The following is a 17,765-nucleotide window of genomic DNA, read 5'->3' as shown; positions in this document are numbered from 1 at the left end:
GTTATTTTTGACTGGTGTACAGATTTGCAAACTGTGCGTTAATCATTCATGCACATTTAGAATATCACTCAACTTTGTGGCCTTGTACGTTCAAATTCAGGGTAAAGAAAGTAGAAATTACCATACAAAATCTTTATCATTCACTACTTTTGAGCTAGCAATGTTTCATTTCCCTCTATGGAACTTTGTGACCGAGTTCCACGTCTTTGTTGACTGACATGATGCATTTTTCAGGTAAACCTTATTATGTCTGCATGTGTGGCTTTGTCTTACTTTTGAGATATAATTCATTCAGTTGTAACATGGCATATTTTACAATTCAATCCATATGCTTTTCAGAACACTGAAAACTTGCAACAAGCGTGCAATCTCAAGCAAGTATTATTAAATTGTCGTACAGTGAGCGTAGAAATTGCAACAATAAGAATATCACTATAATAATAGCAACAAAAAACGTGTTTTGTCGGGAGAAACGTTTCTATAGATGCATGTCACGTGTTAGTTTCAAGCGATCTCATTGGTTCGTAGTGTGGTGACGTCGTTTGCGCAGGCGCAGCACACTAGGAAGTTTCCAGGATGGCACTTGTTTTCCAAACTCTGGGAAGAACCTAGGAAGGTAAGATGTCATCCACGGGCTGAGAGTTCTGCAAGATTTAATAAGCTGTAATCAACGGCTGAAGTCGCGACGCGTTCTGTTCGTTTGTTTCGGTTGTGCAGTTACTATGAAGTCAACTCCGTGTTCGCGCAGGATGGATGAGTTAACGTTCAAGCAGCGCAAAGTTCCGGATCTCTCAACGATGAAACAACCGGAGTCGTTTGAAAACAAAGACGACATTTAGAGTCACCACTTGACCAAAACTCGTAACCTCTGGTCTTAATCTCAGAATGAGGGGAAATAACTGCGTTTTTGTTGACTTTGTTTTGTTCCGGAAGTTACTTGAGCCGTTGTAATTTTCCCCAAATGCATCCGAACGACTCGCAACAATCTTTGAGATGACGTCACAAGAGGTGACGTAACAGACACGTTAGAGGGACTGACGCAAAAGTAAAATCCTGGCCAGCGCGAGTCCTGTGCGTTCACTTCCACTTGGATCCACACATACGCGCACATCATTAAACACGCCCGTCCACCTCTATCCTGCACACGTCCATGTGTCAGGATGATACTTCAGGTTTGCCCTGGTGTTGCTGCATGGCCAGGCTGATCTTCATCCCCTCTGGGCTCTCTGACCTTCCCCTGCCCCAACGAGCAGCGCAGGTTGTGACGCCCATCACATTTTGCAACTTATTTGTTTGACATTCCGCATTCATGGATGGGTGTCCGGGTGTTCCAGGGTGTAAAGCGCTGGTGTCCACGAGCTCTCTGGGCCATCTAGAAAAACTGTGGTTTGTATTTGTGTTTCCACGCGGCTTGTTTGAATGGTCTGTCCAAGCCTTTCAGAAACTGCTGGCCTGGCTGTCATGTGTAGTGAAGTATGAGTCCACTGTGGCAGAATTGGAGGTGCAATCGTTTGAGTTTGTGGAAGCATTAGAGGCTGAATGTACTGGGACTCTCGTTTTTGTGTTCTGGGTCAAACTAGAGCGAGTTTCAATATTGTAAAGTCCCACTGAGATTGGAATGAGTGCATGTCATTTCTCTCACCGCTGGACAGGATAGACTAGTGTTGACAGGTTCCCCTGGGGGGGTGGTGTGGGGGGGGTGTTGGGTAAAGCTCCTATAGTTGGACAAGAGTTTTAGTATTGTCACATGGCTGAAGGAAACCAAAAGCAGCCCAGGCTGGTTGGGAGGGGGCGTCTCCATCCTTCAGTGTGGGTAAGAAATGTGGTGATTTGTGCTATGGGCCCGAGGATGCGACACGCAGGGTTCAGTCGGTTAGAAGATTTCTTACGGTGCATTTTAACGGCCCTCTGCGAGTCCTGCTGCAGGACGGATGTCTGTTTTCTGTAGCCTTGGACAAATTTGACCTTCTTGGCCCAGTAAAGCTCCTTGTTGAGCCAGCTTTGGAGTGCCAAGGACAACAGGATATAAATGGATTTTCTGTAACTGGAAAGTAATCCTAGAAATTAGCTGGCAGATTTGCACATAATAACCATTCTGCCTCTTGTGTTCTATTAAAAAAAAAAAAAAAAAGGTCTTATTCTGTCAGGCTACAGCGTAGCCCCCAGGGGGACGCTCACGATCTGATTCCAAAGGTCACATCTTGTTTTGTCAAAACAGGAGAGACCTTCTTCAGTTAGGGTCACGTTGAGCTCCAAGCTGAGCTTGGTCAGCTGGGCAGAGAATCTGCAAATTCCTGAGTTCGTAAGATGTTCGTACAAAAGGTCAAACTGCAGGTGAGAGTCAGATGTCTTGAAAACTGTAGCGTTTTGATTTACTCTCCAGACCCAGACCATGAATCTCGTGGGCCAGTTGGCGGAGACGGTTTTCGTGACGGTGAAGGAGCTCTACCGAGGCCTCAACCCCGCCACGCTCACGGGGGGAATCGACGTGATCGTGGTGCGCCAGCCGGATGGCTCGTTCCAGTGTTCCCCGTTCCACGTCCGCTTTGGCAAGCTGGGCGTGCTGCGCTCCAAGGAGAAAATAGTTGGTGTTGTTTGGTTCCTTTGAAGCATTTGGCCCGCTCTGTTTTGGTCAGTGGAACAGTCATTCTCTGTGTTGCTGATTCTAGGTGGACATTGAGATAAATGGAGAACCAGTGGACCTCCATATGAAGCTGGGCGATAATGGAGAAGCATTTTTTGTGGAAGAAAATGAAAACACTGGGGTAAGTTGATTAATATTTAATGTAATCTCTAGTTTGTTTATTTATTTATTTTGTCTTTTCGGAGCAGCATCTTACCCAGAGAGCTTTTCATTTGAAATTGTTTTATTTGTCATCTTCTCAGTCCAAGGTGCCAGCACATCTGTGCACCTCCCCGATTCCTCTGGAGATTCCCGAGGAAACGGAGGAGAGCCCAGAGGGAGCTTCCTTGGCTGTGTCTGGCACCCGCAGGAAGAAACGCCGCCGCAAACGCAACCGTTCCGATAACCACCCGAGGGATGCGGCCAGGTCCTCGTCAGAAGAAAGAGACACAGACTGGGAGCGGGAGAACGAGGCCGGGCTGGAAAGTCCTCCTACAGAGCAGCTAGTCAGTCACTTGCAAGTCAGGTTAGAAACCAGGGCAGAGCTGGTATCACCCTCAGAGTTGCATATGTTTCTCCATCACTCAGCCACGTATTTCACCATCTGTCCCAGCAGCGGTTTCAATGTTTTTCCCACTCTATGTTAGTAAATCGGTGTACTTCTCACTGTCGGAGGAGCCATTCGAGGATTTCGAGGCCTCGGAGAACAGAGATACTCATCCCTTCTCGGATGGTGAGCAGTCGCCCACAGAGAGGTGACTGCTTGATTTCAACCTCAGTTTCAGTTGACAAAAATGATGTTGTGGTTGTTCATTCATGTCCTTCCTTTACTTCCATTAACTGACCTGTCTGACCTGTCTGCTCCTTCCTGAATGTGTCCCAGCTTTAGCAACGTGTTCTACAGCCGCCCGTCCTCTCCAAAGAGCGACTCCGAGCTTGTGGTCAAACCCCACGATTCCACCGGGCCCCAGATGCAGTGGAACTGGGGAGGATTTCCCACGGTGTGACCAACACACACACACACACACACACACAGACAGCTGTGGTTTTACTGGCTCAGTGTTGATTCACGATTGTCGCACACCGTGTCAAATTGCTCTTTCTGCCCTTCGTCTGACAGCTGCGTCAAACGCAGGAGACGCCACCAGAGTCGCAGGGCACTCATTTCCGCACCATTGAGAGGCAGGACTCCTTTGACCTGGGCTGTGAGCCTATAATCAGCTGTGGGTGGGTGGGGAGTGTAACAGTGGTGAAGCCTAAACCCAGGACCCAATCTCTGGACCTGTGCAGCCGCGCAGGGCTCACCTCCCCTGTGTCGGAGGAGGACGCCTCGTTCGTTGACCTTACCACCCCCAGTGAGCTGTTCGGGTCATCTTCTGAAGCAAAGACCGACACAGACTTGACAGTAGAGTTTGAGTCCACATCAGGCAAAGAGGAAAATGTAAAAAATCTAGGGGACAGTCCAGAATCTCTCAGCGGCAGAGGTAGTATTGAGCGCTTTATCTCTGTGTCTGAAACAATCAGCCCTGCAAACGTAAACAGCTTTGCACAAAACCAACCGGCCAAAGGGAGCAATGATGGTAGCGACACAGCAATAAGTCCCAGTAGAACGGACTCCACACATCAGGATAATCAGTGTCCGTTATCAGTGCACGTCGACCAGGGTTCGAGCAGCAGTGCTGCTGTCAGTGAAGGGGACAGTGGGATAGAGCCCTGTGCTGAGGGGGAGGAGGGGGGTCCTGGGTTGCCGGGAGGCTCACAGACCAGCAAAAGTGCACCAGCTGATGTCAGCGGGGCTGCTGCAGATGCATTCTCCAAAGCAGAACAACAGGATAAGAAGAAAGGTGATGTTTTTTTCCAAGGTCTTTGATTTGTTTTGGTACTGTGACAAGGTTGGTTAAAGGGACATTGTGTCGCAGGGAAGCGAAATCACCACCTAGGCCCAGCTGATATTTACCTGGATGATCTGACCACTTTAGACCCAGAGGTTGCTGCACTCTATTTTCCCAAGAGGTAATAAAGGTGTAACTAGTCACTTCAGGCCTTCAAGAATGACACTTTTCCTGGTAAAATGGCTCAATAGAGAAATGGTTCTGTTTTGGTTCTTGTCCTGCAGTGAGGCAGAAGCAGCCGCTGCCTACCAAGGGTCCTTCTCAAGCAGCCAGTCCCCTCAGTCTGTAGGCAGCGGGGCCATGGACAGCGGAACAGAGTACCTGTCCGACTCCTACCCCTACAACATGGACGTTAGCATGTCCCTCTGCGGCCAAGAGAGCGACACCAGACAAATCACCAAAGGTAAGCTAACATTGGCAGCTAATATCAGTGGCAGTTGGTCACCGCTGGACAGCTTTGAGTTTCTTGCTGTTTTCCACATTATCCAGAAAAGTTTATGGAGCACATTGTGACATACCAGGACTTTGCCAAAAACCCAGGAATCATCGAGGATCCAAGTCTTGTCATCTGCATCAACTCCAAGTAAGTTCTTAGAAAAATGTTACTCACAAAACCTGCTTTCTGAAGAAGTGGCTCTAAAATCTCCTTTTGCAGATATTATAATTGGGCCGCGGCTGCTCCGATGATCCTGTCGGCAGCGGCTTTCCAAAAAAATCTACCCAAGGTATTTTAATGTCTCCGCCTTCAATGTTCACAACATTACAGGTTTTGAACCATCCCTGTGTTGCTGTGTTTCAGAGCTCAGTAGAGCAGCTGGTTAAGGACAAGATGCCCAAAAAGTCTGGACGCTGGTGGTTCTCCTGGAGGAGGAGAGACATGAGCAGGAGCGAGGTACGACCTAGGACCTTCAACTCAAAATCCGGTTCCCCAGACGTGCCTGATGACGCCTTCCTCTTGTTTTTTAGCAAAGGGAATCAAAGGAGGAGGCAGAGGAACCGCCGCCAACAGATTCTCCTACAGTCAAGTAACTTCTGCTGTTCACCACATTCTAATTTCACATTCGCCTTTTGTATCCTATTTCTTCAGATTTTATGTTTCTATTCATACCTCCAGTGTGTACATCGGTGTGTTTGTTGTCCTCCAGAGCCACACCGAGTGACATCGGCTTGGAGAAGGCAGCAGAGCTTGACTCAGAAGCTCCAGATCAGTCAGCAGAGGCTCTCAGCACCACTCAGCGTATCAGCCAGATTTACTGTAAATCCCTACGGCTGACCTCTGAACAGATAGTAAGAGTGTTGCGGAAGGATTAAAAGCTCTGGTCCTGTTTGATACTATCGTTAACTGTGTTTCTCAACACACAGGAGAAATTAAACCTGCGTGATGGACCTAACAAGGTGATGTTCAGTGTGACCACACAGTACCAGGGCACCTGTCGCTGTGAGGCCACCATCTACCTGTGGAACTGGGACGACCGCATCGTCATCTCAGACATAGACGGGACCATCACCAAGTAAGACCCGTTATGGTCTGAAGGGTGTTAAAGGGAGCTGGGTATAAATGGGACGATTCTGAGTGTTGCTTGTGTTCCCCACAGGTCTGATGCTCTGGGTCATATTCTGCCTCAGTTTGGAAAAGACTGGACACATAAAGGCATCGCCAAACTCTACCACAAAATACACCAGTGAGTGGAACCATTTTTAAAAAATGATTTACTATTGACACTACTAAAGAGTTAACAAGGGCAGCGCGGGGCTGCATTGTTGGCTCGGTAACCTCAAAACGAGAGGTTCAGGCTCTCTCTGGGTCTTTCCTGTGGGTGGTCTGCATGTTTTCCCGCCTGACTGGAGACTCCAAGTGTTTGTGGGTGACTGATGTGTGTCCTGAGGTTCTGGTTTCCCTGCTCTTGACAGAAATGGCTACAAGTTCCTGTATTGTTCAGCACGTGCCATCGGTATGGCCGCCATCACTAAAGACTACCTTCAGTGGGTCAATGACAGGGGTACCGTCCTCCCTAAAGGCCCGGTGCTATTGGCTCCCAGTAGCCTCTTTTCTGCGCTGCACAGGTAAGACCGCACCCACAGGTACAGTCGCGGCCTACCCACAGAGATTTACTCATCTTCTCTGTGCTTTCCAGAGAGGTTATTGAGAAGAAGCCTGAGATTTTTAAAATCGCCTGTCTCAGTGACATCAGGGACCTCTTCAACCCAAAGAGGCAACCCTTCTACGCCGCCTTCGGCAATAGGACCAACGTAAGCGGCGCTAGCCACTCGCTTAGATTTCTGAGGCTAGATTTCTGCCTGACCGCTGCACCTCTCTCTTACAGGATGCGTACGCCTACAAGCAGGTGGGAGTCTCTGACACTCGGCTGTTCACAGTCAACCCCAGAGGAGAGCTCATCCAGGAGAAGACCAAAGCTAACAAATCCTCGTATGTAGTCGGACACCAGTTTCTCTTTTCTTTATTTTCTTATTTAATGATATTTTGTCATCATTCATGGCGGTGTGTGTATTTTGCAGGTACAGCCACCTCAGTGAGTTGGTTGAGCATTTCTTCCCTCTGCTTTATTCTGAGGGCAGCTCATGTGCTTTGCAGTGTCCTGAATACAGCGCCGTCTCATACTGGAGGGAACCTCTGCCAGAACTGGACCTGGACACATTACTGTAGACACGAGAAACCGAGTTTTTCCAAACGTTTCGGTGGCATCTTTTTAGCTTGCGAGTTGGAAAGGTTTCTGTTGTGGTGACTGAGCTGGACTTTTCATAGAGAAGTAGATGAGAGAAGTTCCAAAAGGTGTATTACGGTACTGCATCCATGTGCGCACACTATTTTGCTATCTTTCAATGAAAATCCTGCAGCCATCATCTTGAAAAATGCCTTAAATGTTCTTGTTTTTCTTTGTTTGACAATGCTTGCACAAGTACCAGTCATTCCAAAACACACAGTCCAGTCAGCACAAACTGCTGCGTTCGTGTCCTGTTACAATCAAAGGTTAAATCACAAACGCTACCAACCCCTTTTATTCCTCTGAGATTAGAAACACCAATGTTTGTGTATGCTGGTTGTACTGTTACCAAAGAGAGTTTAATGTCTCTGATACTTTATGATTGTATGTTCAAGCACATCATTTGCTGAATACATTGAGTCTGTAATTTTTTTTTTTTTTTTTTTACATATTAATGTGTAATTACACATCTATAGACCATATCTGATTACTGTGAAACACTAGCATGCACACCTGTCTTCCTGAAGACGTGGACCTATTGTGCCTTCATGCTAAGATGCTTGTATTTATTATGTCGTGGAAACGTCATTTCCCTTCAAACCAGACGTAAAAAGCAACCAAATCATGAACTGTGGTCTGTGGTCCGCTTGAGTGTCGTTTATGTGCTGTACTGGGTCCAATGCCCTCCCACATGGTGGGGTGGAGTTTTGGAGGTGCGGTTCTATTCTCAACCAGGAAGCCTGCAGACAAACACCAGTGTTCCGATAGGCAAGGCGCGTTTGCATTGGCTTCCAATTTATAGGACTCTGGATCTAAGTGAGTGTCGATACGGTTGTGTGATGTACGCGGAATTATACAAGGCTTTACTTTATGAAGTATTAAGTTTATGACGATCACAATCTGGATTCGAATAGTTTCGGTAATCGGTTTGTGAACACGTCTGTCGCACTTTTGTTCGCCTCGTGTGTGAATTGATAAAGTGCCCAACCGATTATTTCAGACAGGTTTTATCTTAATCCAGGGGACATTTTGATTGACGCGTCGTGGTCTCCTCTTTTTTTATGGAAAAGCAGATTAATATAAATTCAATACGCACGCTGTTGTGTAATCCGATTGTCTGCGTCACTCATGACTTCAAAACTAATATGCAGTAAAAACAAAGAAAAAAACTCTTTAAACTGAATAAAGAACCACCATTATATGCAACTGAGTGTCAGGGACACTGAGGAAACATAATTTCTTGTACCTACTCATAAACTAGCAACTGGATTAACTCCTAATCTCACCATGTCTATTTCAAAATGGCAAGAAGTATCCCAAACAGGACAAGACTTGAAGAAACAAAAATAAAAGCAATCGGGGAGCAAAGACCTCCACCTAACCTGTAATTTCCCCTCATAATGGGACTTACACCTGTAGTATCGTATCGACTGTCTATAGGCAGGAGGAATACAAGGTTTCATTCATTTGTCAAGGAATGAACCTACATTTATTCAAAGTTTCACACCCACAATTTTTAACTATAATTTTCCATTTTCCAGCATCTTCCTCCATGTCTACACTTGAGATGAATGTGGCTCAGAATAATGATCTGGACCCGTTGGTTCTGGAGCTAACCTGCCCGATCTGCTTGCACCTCTTCTCTAATCCGGCCTCTCTTCCCTGCGGTCACACATACTGCTTCGCCTGTCTGCAGACCATGGGGGAGGGCCTGGACCAGCACTGGTGCCCTGAGTGTCAGGCAGAGTTCGGTGGAGTTGAAGATCTTGTGAAAAACTTCAAAATGTGCAGCATCGTTGAGTCCTACAGAGCCGCCAAAGAAAAAGTCCAAGCCGGTATAAACTGCTCTTTGAGTTCTGACGTGAGTGTTGGAGAAGAGCCAAAGACTGGAGACGAGGACATGGCCCAGGGGAGTCAGACAGGGGGCCATGGCTCTGAGGGAAGGGGTGGCTTTCAGGTCGCGTCTGGATCCTTGGAACAGCCCTGTTATCCAGAACAAACAGAAAAAGCCAGGAAAGAAATGGATGAATCTAAAATCCTACTGGCATCTCAAGTCAAAGAGTTAAATCTCAAGCTGGAGATGGCAGAGAGCCTGTTGACCAAAGAGCAGGAATGGGAGATGGAGGCCACCACCACCACCAACCAGCTAAGAAAGAAAATATCCGGACTTCTCGGTCAGATGGAAAACTTGTTGCAGAGCTACTGCACACAGGTGATGCAGCTGCTCGAAGAAGAGCTGGTTGGAGGTGAGGCAGATGTGAGCGGGCGAGTCAGAGGAGCTTCTGAAACCACGAGGCAGCTGAGAGAAACGGTGCTCAGAGCTGAGTCCCTCCTGACCAAACAGGATAGGTCTGAATATCATGAGCTCCAGACTCTACAACCACACATTGTAGAGTTATTGACAAAGCCTGTGGGAGAAGAGAAAGACCACCCTGACATGAAGTTCAACCCCACTCAAGGATGCCCCAAGCTGGAAAAAATGAGCTCCGAGCTAAGGGAAAGAATCAGAGAGATTCAACGTGTGCTGCAAAACACTTTTAATCCTTCAGAGGTGACATTTGACCCCGAAACTGCCCATCCCAACCTAATCCTCTCCGACGACTTAAAGACAGTGACCTTCAGCACCACCAAACAGCCCTACCCTCTCTCTCCTCTCAGGTTCTCCAGCTTCTTCCAGGTGCTGAGCACCCAGACCTTCACTGAAGGTGACCACTGCTGGGAGGTGGAGCTGGAAGGCTCCCCGTGGATCATTGGCCTATGCTACGGTGGGAAACTGGAACGCAGTGGGTTGGCATCTGCCCTGGAAAGCAGCCAGAACTCTTGGTGCCTGATGTGGTTCAACAACCTGCTGACGGCCTTCGAGCAGAGCCACAGTGTCCCGCTGAAGAGGACCACAGTGTCACGAAGGCTGGAGATCAGACTGAGTTTCAAGACGCAGAGGTTGAGCTTCTACAACATCAGCCCCATCAGCGGGAACACGCATGTGTACACATTTAATGTTAACCTGACTGAACCAGTGCACCTGGCCTATAGGATGATGTCAGGCCACCCAAAAGCACACGTCACCATTTATTCATGTCAGTGCAATTAATGATGTATTATTTGTTTTTTGCCAAAGCTAAATAATATTCTTAAATATAATTTAAGACTTGAAAATTGTAAAAATATAGAATGTGTCCCTGGTTTCTTAATAAATAGATTCCCTGTCACTTTAGATAACTGGTACTAAGATATGTCCGCTTAAAGGTGATGGCTGCTTTTATTTTGTCATGTGGATAAAAAATAATTTAAATAAAAAACAATTATTAATTGTCTGTATACTCGCAGTTATGATTATATGTTCATTTGTTTTATTGCCTCACTGAAATAAAACGGAGCGAAACGTATTTTCTTTATCCACAACATTGGGGATGAAAACAAAACTCACGCGCCGTCGCATGATCCCGCGAGGTTTGCTGAGCTGTGTCTCATCTCGCGAGAAATGATACGCTTGTTGGGTGGTGGTGATAGTGTCAGGTGACCACGCTAACGAAACCACAGCCATGTCTCGTATCCGCGATCAATTAATCGATCGATTATTGCGTGTAAGGTGTGTGCAGAAGACATATTATAGCTGAATCTTTTTGTCGGAGTTGTAAATTTGACGCAGAAGACTGATAAAACGGTAGGTTTCTGTATTTATAACCAGATGTCTCTTGGGTCGGAGTTATTGCACTTGCTTGGTGTTTGTTTTGAAGCTAACGTCATGTATAAGAAAGTCACGTATAATCAGACCCTTATTTCAGTATCACATCGGAATATATTTATCTATATTACAAGCATGAATGTAAGTGTTTGGAGTCACTAACTGTTCCTTATGTGATAATAGCTAACACGCTATAAATAGCAACGAAGGCTAACAACTAATCTTCTTAAAACCATAAGTGAAAGTATGGCAAACCAACGCCAACGAGCAACGATTCGTTTCACTACGTAATCATTAACCAGCTCCGCTATAAAAACAGCTGAGATCTGTAATCTTCGGATTTATGGACTGTTTCAAATTTTCTACTTCCAAAGACGGCGTAAACAGATTTTAACCAGGTGGGTTAGCTTGTGAGACGGGTTGAAACTTTAACCCGAGCCACACTTTCTTGGTAAGAACATCAAGAACCCTTAACAGGAACATCGCTTTAAACAATGTGCTGATTAAAGTGGAGAATTAGGCTGCACCTGTCACAGCATCGCGACCACCGCGCCCCTCGCAGTCCTCAAAACGGCTTCATCCCTCAGGATAGTCGAAGTCTAATGTATTTTATTGTCTGTAGCTCGCATTCTTCAGCTGAAATTATGATTTTTTTTAAAATTATTTGCTGTATGTGTTTTGGTATTCTTCAGGTCTGACACCATGTTAGCCACAGTGACCTCTGCGGTCAGCTTCACTTCATACAATGGCAGTATTTCAACCTCCCCGCTGGAGAACACATCGGTTCTCCCAACGTGGCAACCTGACCCTCAGTCCAACATCACCAAGCCTCACCGATGCCTGCAAGTTCTGTACGAGGACATTGAGAATTCCAGGTAGCATCTCTTTAAGGAAACAATGGAATCCCATGACTTGCTGCTGACAGTATTGCATTTGCACAAATGTAAAACGCATATAAAAGCTTAGACTGCCTTCTCAGGGTGCGGTTCTGGGACATTTTACTGCTCGTGCCGAATGTGGCCTTCTTTGTATTCCTGGTGTGGAAGTTTCCCTCTGCCAGAGCCAAGATCAGACTCACCTCCAGCCCCATCTTCATCACCTTTTACTTGCTAGTAGGACACCAAACACAATTCAAACTGTTTACCTTCTTAACAACTAGATTTCTCTGAACTGTTGATGCCCCGCATGAAAGTAATTTGTCACCTAATATGAAGGATTTTTTTATTGTAGGTGTTTGTTGTGGCAGCAGTTGGAATTACCCGGGCCATCGTGTCCATGACAGTGAGTGCGTCCAGTGCTGCAACCATCATTGACAAGGTTAGAAACCACTTCAAGAATGGATGAATGAAGGAGTTTGACCAAGGTTCACACGTATCAACACACATTCATCTTCAAACTCATAGCTGACAATTTGAAATCACCCTGAAAGCTTCTCATCATATGAGGAGATTGGCTTAATGCAGATTTTTCTTTTTTTTAAATAATTTTTGTACAGTTCAGAATTAGTATACCTTTAATCAATAATGTTCGAACGGAAAAATGTTAAATTGCCCTCATACATTTTTATTTAAATAGTCTTGATAGTTTTCCTTCAGAGAATAAACAATTTTTTGACTTTTCATGTCTAATAGAAAAGGAATGTTGTCATTCTTTACATACCACTCAGATGCTTTTTATTTTTAACGTTTATTTAAGTTTAGTTGTTCATAATGTATTGATTATTGTTTTGACGATTGAAGTTTTGCATATGTAAATCCTCACAATCGTTGTTGCCTTTTCAGGTGCTCTGGGAAATCACCCGCTTCTTCTTGCTGGCCATTGAGCTCAGTGTCGTTATTCTGGGACTGGCTTTCGGTTAGTTATTTCTACCAAGTTCACTTCTCATTTACCACACACCTGAAACAGCATGTTGGTTTAGACACTGTTCACTTTCACAAGGTTTCGTTGTCCACCTGATGATGTGCCTGACTGAAAATCTGTGCTGCTTTTATATCTGTTCAGTGTATATATTTTTTTTACCTTCTTGTGTCTCAGGTCACCTGGAGAGCAACTCCAGTATAAAGCGTGTACTGGCGATCACAGCCGTGCTGTCTCTGGGCTACTCCATCACACAGGTAATGACCTGGAGGTGATAAGCAATTCTCGTGGCGATTCAGCTGTACCCTTGTGGAAAACTGGACGTCTTCATGCAATGACATTGACACTTTATTCCAGGGAACACTTGAGATCCTGTACCCAGACAGTCACCTGTCCGCCGAAGACTTCAACATTTACGGTCATGGAGGACGACACTTTTGGTTGGCCAGCTCCTGCTTCTTCTTCCTGGTCAGTAGTCTGTGACCTTGTTTGTTAACATGTATTTGGTAACTCACTTAACCTTTAATTTTGTTTTAATAGGTGTATTCCTTTATTGTCATCTTGCCAAAAACTCCAGTAAGGGAGAGGATATCTCTTCCATGTGAGTTCTGGGCTTCAGAGTAGCTTTTGCCTTTACATGCGATCTTCTCTCTACTCTCCTTTAATTCTTGCTTTTCATCTTTTGTCCAGCCAAGAGGAGTTTCTATGTGTACGCTGCCATCCTGGCACTACTGAACTTCATCCAAGGTGTAGGCAGTGCTCTGCTGTGTGCTGGAATCATCGAGGGACTCTGGTCAGTAACATTACTGGACTGTAATCAAAGATGGCTGATATGAGGTCAAAGCCCATCCTCCTCATAGTTTTCTTTTTAAATGACAAATCAAACACTAAATGTTCTCCTTAAAAACTGGCCAGTTAAATATTAGCTACAATAGAAAACAAGCTCAGGGTGTCATGGTGGCATCCTCTCTTGTTTTGTGTACCAGGCTCCAAAAATGTACTATTTAGATAATACTTTAATTTTTCTTTTACAGCTGCGTTGATGTCACAACCTTCCTGTATTTCTCTACGTTTGCTCCACTCATATATGTCACATTCCTCAAAGGCTTCTTTGGGTTTGTAAAAAACATCTATTTAAAATACATCACAAAATTTATTGCACTTTAACCAGTTGAAACCTTTTCCCCCCCAATTTTTCGACAGTTCAGAGCCCAAGATCCTTTTCTCCTACAAGTCACAGGTGGATGAGCCTGATGAAAGTGACGTCCACCTTCCCCCGACCGTCGCTACGACCATTGGACGCAAGGAGCCGACGGACCAAAACCTATACAACTCCACCCAGTTCGATGGAGCTGGTCCCAGTAGCTCCCGCATGTTTGGACACCTGGATGATGTTGCCTCTGGACCCTATGGGTCTAGCAGCATTAACAGCGTTGAAGCAGACAACTGGAGACCCGTTCGTGTATAACATGATGAGGAGAGACCAAAAGTTTTTGAACTGGACTTAAAGGTTTTTGTAATCTGCTGCAGATCAGAGGACTTGGCTGAAGAAAATACAAAACTACGTTGGGAACTTATTTTGGCTTGGGTTGGTGCAGGATATGTGAGTGGATGAGGAGAGATGATTGCCAGTGTAATATCAGAGGGACTGAATGTTTTTAACACTGTTGCCAAGCACTCTGCTGCTACACCGTGGCCCTGACAAAGCTCCATTAGATCTATTTCAATGATTTATGGAACACGGCTGACTTCTCACATTTCTTACAGCACATTTCTCTCGACCCAGCATAGATCTGCTCAATCCTCAGTGATGACCTTTTAAAAAAACTCACGCTAAAATCATTCTTGGACATTCCCAGCGACTTTTCACTGACTCTGTTGTCTACCAGTGTCTGCTGTCCCTCTTCAGACCATAGACCAGCTCTAACCTGTTTTTATTGGTGTATTTTGTCTTGCCGCTGCCCCTGTAACCCAGTGACAAGTGTTTAATGTTTGTTGCTGCAGTATGATGAGTAACAGGACTGTCTAAATGCAGACATTGTGTCCATGTATTGGGGGGGAGGGGTTTCAAATGTCTGAGCATTGATGGCAAATCCTGCACTTGTGTCTCAGGCTTGCAGTTATTCCTCACCACCTCTTATTTATTTAGTTGTTTAATTTGATAGAATGGATGAATCATTCCTTGCCTTGAAAGCACATTTATCTGGAAAGACGTGTGTCTTCAACAACACACACAGGAACCTCTTTTGTATATTCCAAATTAGATAGTGTAAATTTTTCATCTTTGCTTGTGAAAATTTAGATTCTTCTGATTTTTGCTGCCAACATCTGTATTCCGTGTGTTCCATGTCTGAGTTGTGTTATGAGTGGTGCAATTAAACCCCAAATGTTCATTTTGCAGCAGTAAATAATTTAACTGAGATTATTTAAAGATGTCAAATTCTCTTCTGAGCAAGCCGGGCTTCGTCATTTGTATCTTTGATGGAAATGTGATCCAAGATTCTCCTCGAATTGCTATATATTTTATAGATTACAGTTGCTGACAGTATTTGTAATGGTGAATGCAGAAAAAATACTATTGTTTCTAAGGAATCGCAGCATTTGCTTGACTTTTAGAGAATTCCTAATCAAGTTTCAGTGCGAAATCTGCTTCCTGTTGCAGACTAAAGATCATTTGGCATAAAGAAACTCAAGTGTGTACTGGATTGACATTTGGTGTTTAAAGCGTTTTGAGATGATTTACCTATTGCCGCCTTATTCATCTGCATTGATTGTTCAACAATCGACCCGATTGATGCAATGTAATGAGCATTTGATGTTTCAAAATAAAACATGGACTCTGCTGACTTTTGTCTTTATGGGTATGACGTTGGGAACACGCCATGCGGTGGCTAGTTCCGGTTTTTTACAACATCAGAGCTCTACTTAGTGCTTTTCTTAGGACAATTACACACACATAAATGTGTCTTATTTGTGTTGGTATACCATAACGTTTTGCAAAACAGCTATTTTATTGTTTCGGATGGTAGTTTCCGTTTCGATGTCGGTTGGCTGTCCGGATCCCACTGGAACTACAACTCCCATCAACCCTTTCACTGTGATTTCAGGTACACCGCCATCGATGATTGGCTCTAAATTATTTCATCCAACGAATGAGCGTGGAGGATACTGCAGCGCGAGAATGACCTTTATTAAAGTGTTTTGAGCACCGTTGGCCGTGGTGGCCGTTGTCATTAATGTCCGCCTGTCCCGGTACGAGAGGGAGATATTATTTTGTTCAAACTGGTGGGGATAAAGAAGGCCGGTCGAGATGGGAGGCAACGGCAGCACGAATCGGAAAGTGTCTTTCGGAATGGACGAAGACGAGAAGGTCACTGTAATTGAAGGAGTGAAGGTGCATTTATTATTATTACACGGTGGAACTCAAGTATATCGAAGCTGATCGGATACAATGACGCCCCAAAGTAAAGGTGCTTAGCTAGCGAGCTGCTGTTCAGGCCATGTCAGAGGTAACCGAGGGGTTGACAGGTCCCGTATTACCCCTGAATGACCTCCTTCCTCTGCCCCCCTTCCCCTTATTTTGAGGTCCACAGTATTGTGACCCTCACAATACAACAGTATTGTGAACGGTTACTCTCAACAGCGACATTAGCCTGAAGCTAACCAGCTAATAACGCACTCACACATGCGGTTCCACTTCACTACATTCTCACAGTCATATAATTTGGTTCTTTTCTGTGTCATCTAGGTCCTAGATGCTTAATAAAGTTGGTTGTAAATTAAAGATACATTGCATTTCATGTATAGGTCCTTTTGCTATATACACAAGGGTGGAAAGTGCATGTGTAGACATTTCCTAATTCCCACATTTTCCTTCAGCTCTCAGCAGATGTGCTAAGGAGAATGAGAGAATCTGAGCAGGCTGACAACACCAAGTCACCATCATCAGTGTCTGATAACCAGAAGGATCCATCAAGTAAGCTCCAGGCTGTCGTACAGAGATCTTTGTGGGACAGCCATTGTGCAAAAGTTGTTTTTCCATTGTAGCTAAAAAAAAACCAACCTCACAGCGAGCATGAAAGACAACCCTCTATTTACTGTTAGACTGTGAAACGCATTGACTAATAGTGTTGATGTTTACATCTTTGTTCTTCAGGTGCAAAACCAACGGGACCCTCATCGACCGAAATACAGGAAGAAATCCGCAAGAAGTGAGTGCCCATCATATGGAGGTCTGTTCTTACGTGAATGTAATGCTAGCACTTTGCTGCCATTGATTTGTGATTAGGATCGGAACAAAGTACCATTTGACTGTTTCTTTAGAGGCCAACTTCAACTTAGTGCCTAAGAAAAAGGACTGAGTGTTTGATCCTAACATGCATTTTGCATGTATTTTTCTCTATGTTTGCTATGTTGCCGGGCCAGTGAGCTAATATTGTGCCGTGCTCTGTAGTGAAAGTAACAGGCAGTAAAATGTTCTACAAATGTGAAGCCTTTATGAACAACATACAAGCTGTCAACATGCTGTCCTGATTTACTCGTAGGGCCAACAGAAATGTTGACATGCCGCTGGAACGCTCGTATACCGGTACTTTCCCTGGCTTCAGTCTATTTACGAGTCGGCATGTTCAACATTGCTTACCCGCTGCAGTCAAATGAATCTCCTAGTTGATGTTTATGAGAGTAATTTATGAGAAATGTGAGGTAATATTAGCATTTGTTAAGGAATTTTCCCACCCAAGAAACATGGTGATTTTGCTGGTTTATAATAGAGAGAGATAAGAACTGAGATGAGACAAGCCAAACACTGAATGTCCAGAGAGGGATATCCAGCCTCGGAAACAGTTCACATGGAAATGATTATGCAGTTATTATCTATTCATGACCGCTAATGGAGGTTAGAGTGAAGTGAGAGGTCCAAGGTTAAAACAGGTCTTATCTTGTGTTTAGTTTTGAGCGTCAACAGTCCCTGGTGCAGGAGCAGT

The 17,765-nt window shown here is 44.8% G+C and overlaps 4 protein-coding genes across 5 annotated transcripts in view; all 4 read left to right on the top strand.

Annotated features, from left to right (window-relative positions):
- The first annotated feature begins 522 nt into the window (after nucleotides 1-522).
- LOC101063325 (phosphatidate phosphatase LPIN3) lies at nucleotides 523-7,873 on the top strand. 2 transcript variants are annotated; one of them, XM_011619225.2, is made up of 20 exons: nucleotides 523-616; nucleotides 2,384-2,584; nucleotides 2,670-2,765; nucleotides 2,887-3,149; nucleotides 3,271-3,378; nucleotides 3,507-3,624; nucleotides 3,744-4,467; nucleotides 4,543-4,636; nucleotides 4,740-4,918; nucleotides 5,005-5,098; nucleotides 5,171-5,240; nucleotides 5,315-5,407; nucleotides 5,482-5,540; nucleotides 5,661-5,802; nucleotides 5,878-6,026; nucleotides 6,111-6,197; nucleotides 6,427-6,579; nucleotides 6,651-6,765; nucleotides 6,840-6,943; nucleotides 7,033-7,873. In XM_011619225.2, exons 2-20 carry the CDS (start codon nucleotides 2,393-2,395, stop codon nucleotides 7,178-7,180), a joined length of 2,988 nt encoding a protein of 995 aa, XP_011617527.2. In that variant the 5' UTR covers nucleotides 523-616; nucleotides 2,384-2,392; the 3' UTR covers nucleotides 7,181-7,873. The 2 variants fall into 2 exon arrangements, with proteins under 2 accessions (XP_011617527.2, XP_029683387.1); XM_029827527.1 differs by lacking the exon at nucleotides 523-616 and adding an exon at nucleotides 646-1,258.
- On the top strand, nucleotides 7,752-10,621 carry trim107 (tripartite motif containing 107). The gene is made up of 2 exons (XM_011619223.2): nucleotides 7,752-8,054; nucleotides 8,780-10,621. Exons 1-2 carry the CDS (start codon nucleotides 7,787-7,789, stop codon nucleotides 10,327-10,329), a joined length of 1,818 nt encoding a protein of 605 aa, XP_011617525.2. The 5' UTR covers nucleotides 7,752-7,786; the 3' UTR covers nucleotides 10,330-10,621.
- A 127-nt stretch (nucleotides 10,622-10,748) lies between these two features.
- tpra1 (transmembrane protein, adipocyte asscociated 1) lies at nucleotides 10,749-15,623 on the top strand. The gene is made up of 11 exons (XM_003977968.3): nucleotides 10,749-10,902; nucleotides 11,616-11,798; nucleotides 11,903-12,035; nucleotides 12,154-12,240; nucleotides 12,705-12,777; nucleotides 12,958-13,037; nucleotides 13,138-13,248; nucleotides 13,321-13,381; nucleotides 13,471-13,573; nucleotides 13,815-13,895; nucleotides 13,984-15,623. The coding sequence occupies exons 2-11, from the start codon at nucleotides 11,626-11,628 to the stop codon at nucleotides 14,246-14,248; spliced, it is 1,167 nt and encodes a 388-aa protein (XP_003978017.1). The 5' UTR covers nucleotides 10,749-10,902; nucleotides 11,616-11,625; the 3' UTR covers nucleotides 14,249-15,623.
- A 317-nt stretch (nucleotides 15,624-15,940) lies between these two features.
- The window catches only part of LOC101062662 (MICOS complex subunit mic25a-like), a 20,486-nt gene continuing 18,661 nt past the window's right edge, over nucleotides 15,941-17,765 (top strand). The window contains exons 1-4 of the mRNA XM_011619221.2: nucleotides 15,941-16,174; nucleotides 16,660-16,756; nucleotides 16,937-16,991; nucleotides 17,731-17,765. The exon at nucleotides 17,731-17,765 is cut by the window's right edge and continues 122 nt beyond it. Coding sequence (XP_011617523.1) covers nucleotides 16,091-16,174; nucleotides 16,660-16,756; nucleotides 16,937-16,991; nucleotides 17,731-17,765 — 271 coding nt within the window. The 5' untranslated portion in view covers nucleotides 15,941-16,090. The remainder of the gene's footprint in view (nucleotides 16,175-16,659; nucleotides 16,757-16,936; nucleotides 16,992-17,730) is intronic.

The sequence above is a fragment of the Takifugu rubripes genome, chromosome 19 (genome assembly GCF_901000725.2).
Source record: "Takifugu rubripes chromosome 19, fTakRub1.2, whole genome shotgun sequence".
NCBI lineage: Eukaryota > Metazoa > Chordata > Actinopteri > Tetraodontiformes > Tetraodontidae > Takifugu > Takifugu rubripes.
This window is presented reverse-complemented; position numbering and strand designations above follow the sequence as displayed.

What these genes read in the sequence shown, in the direction of transcription:
- tpra1 (XM_003977968.3), top strand. Translation starts at nt 11,626, where the DNA reads ATGTTAGCCACAGTGACCTCTGCGGTCAGCTTCACTTCATACAATGGC. An exon ending in GAGGACATTGAGAATTCCAG is followed by an intron (nt 11,799 to 11,902) that starts GTAGCATCTCTT and finishes CTGCCTTCTCAG; the next exon opens with GGTGCGGTTCTGGGACATTT. An exon ending in TATTCTGGGACTGGCTTTCG is followed by an intron (nt 12,778 to 12,957) that starts GTTAGTTATTTC and finishes CTTGTGTCTCAG; the next exon opens with GTCACCTGGAGAGCAACTCC.
- LOC101063325 (XM_029827527.1), top strand. Translation starts at nt 1,151, where the DNA reads ATGTGTCAGGATGATACTTCAGGTTTGCCCTGGTGTTGCTGCATGGCC. An exon ending in ACAGATTCTCCTACAGTCAA is followed by an intron (nt 5,541 to 5,660) that starts GTAACTTCTGCT and finishes GTTGTCCTCCAG; the next exon opens with AGCCACACCGAGTGACATCG. An exon ending in CTCTACCACAAAATACACCA is followed by an intron (nt 6,198 to 6,426) that starts GTGAGTGGAACC and finishes TGCTCTTGACAG; the next exon opens with AAATGGCTACAAGTTCCTGT.
- trim107 (XM_011619223.2), top strand. Translation starts at nt 7,787, where the DNA reads ATGCTAAGATGCTTGTATTTATTATGTCGTGGAAACGTCATTTCCCTT. An exon ending in TTATAGGACTCTGGATCTAA is followed by an intron (nt 8,055 to 8,779) that starts GTGAGTGTCGAT and finishes TCCATTTTCCAG; the next exon opens with CATCTTCCTCCATGTCTACA.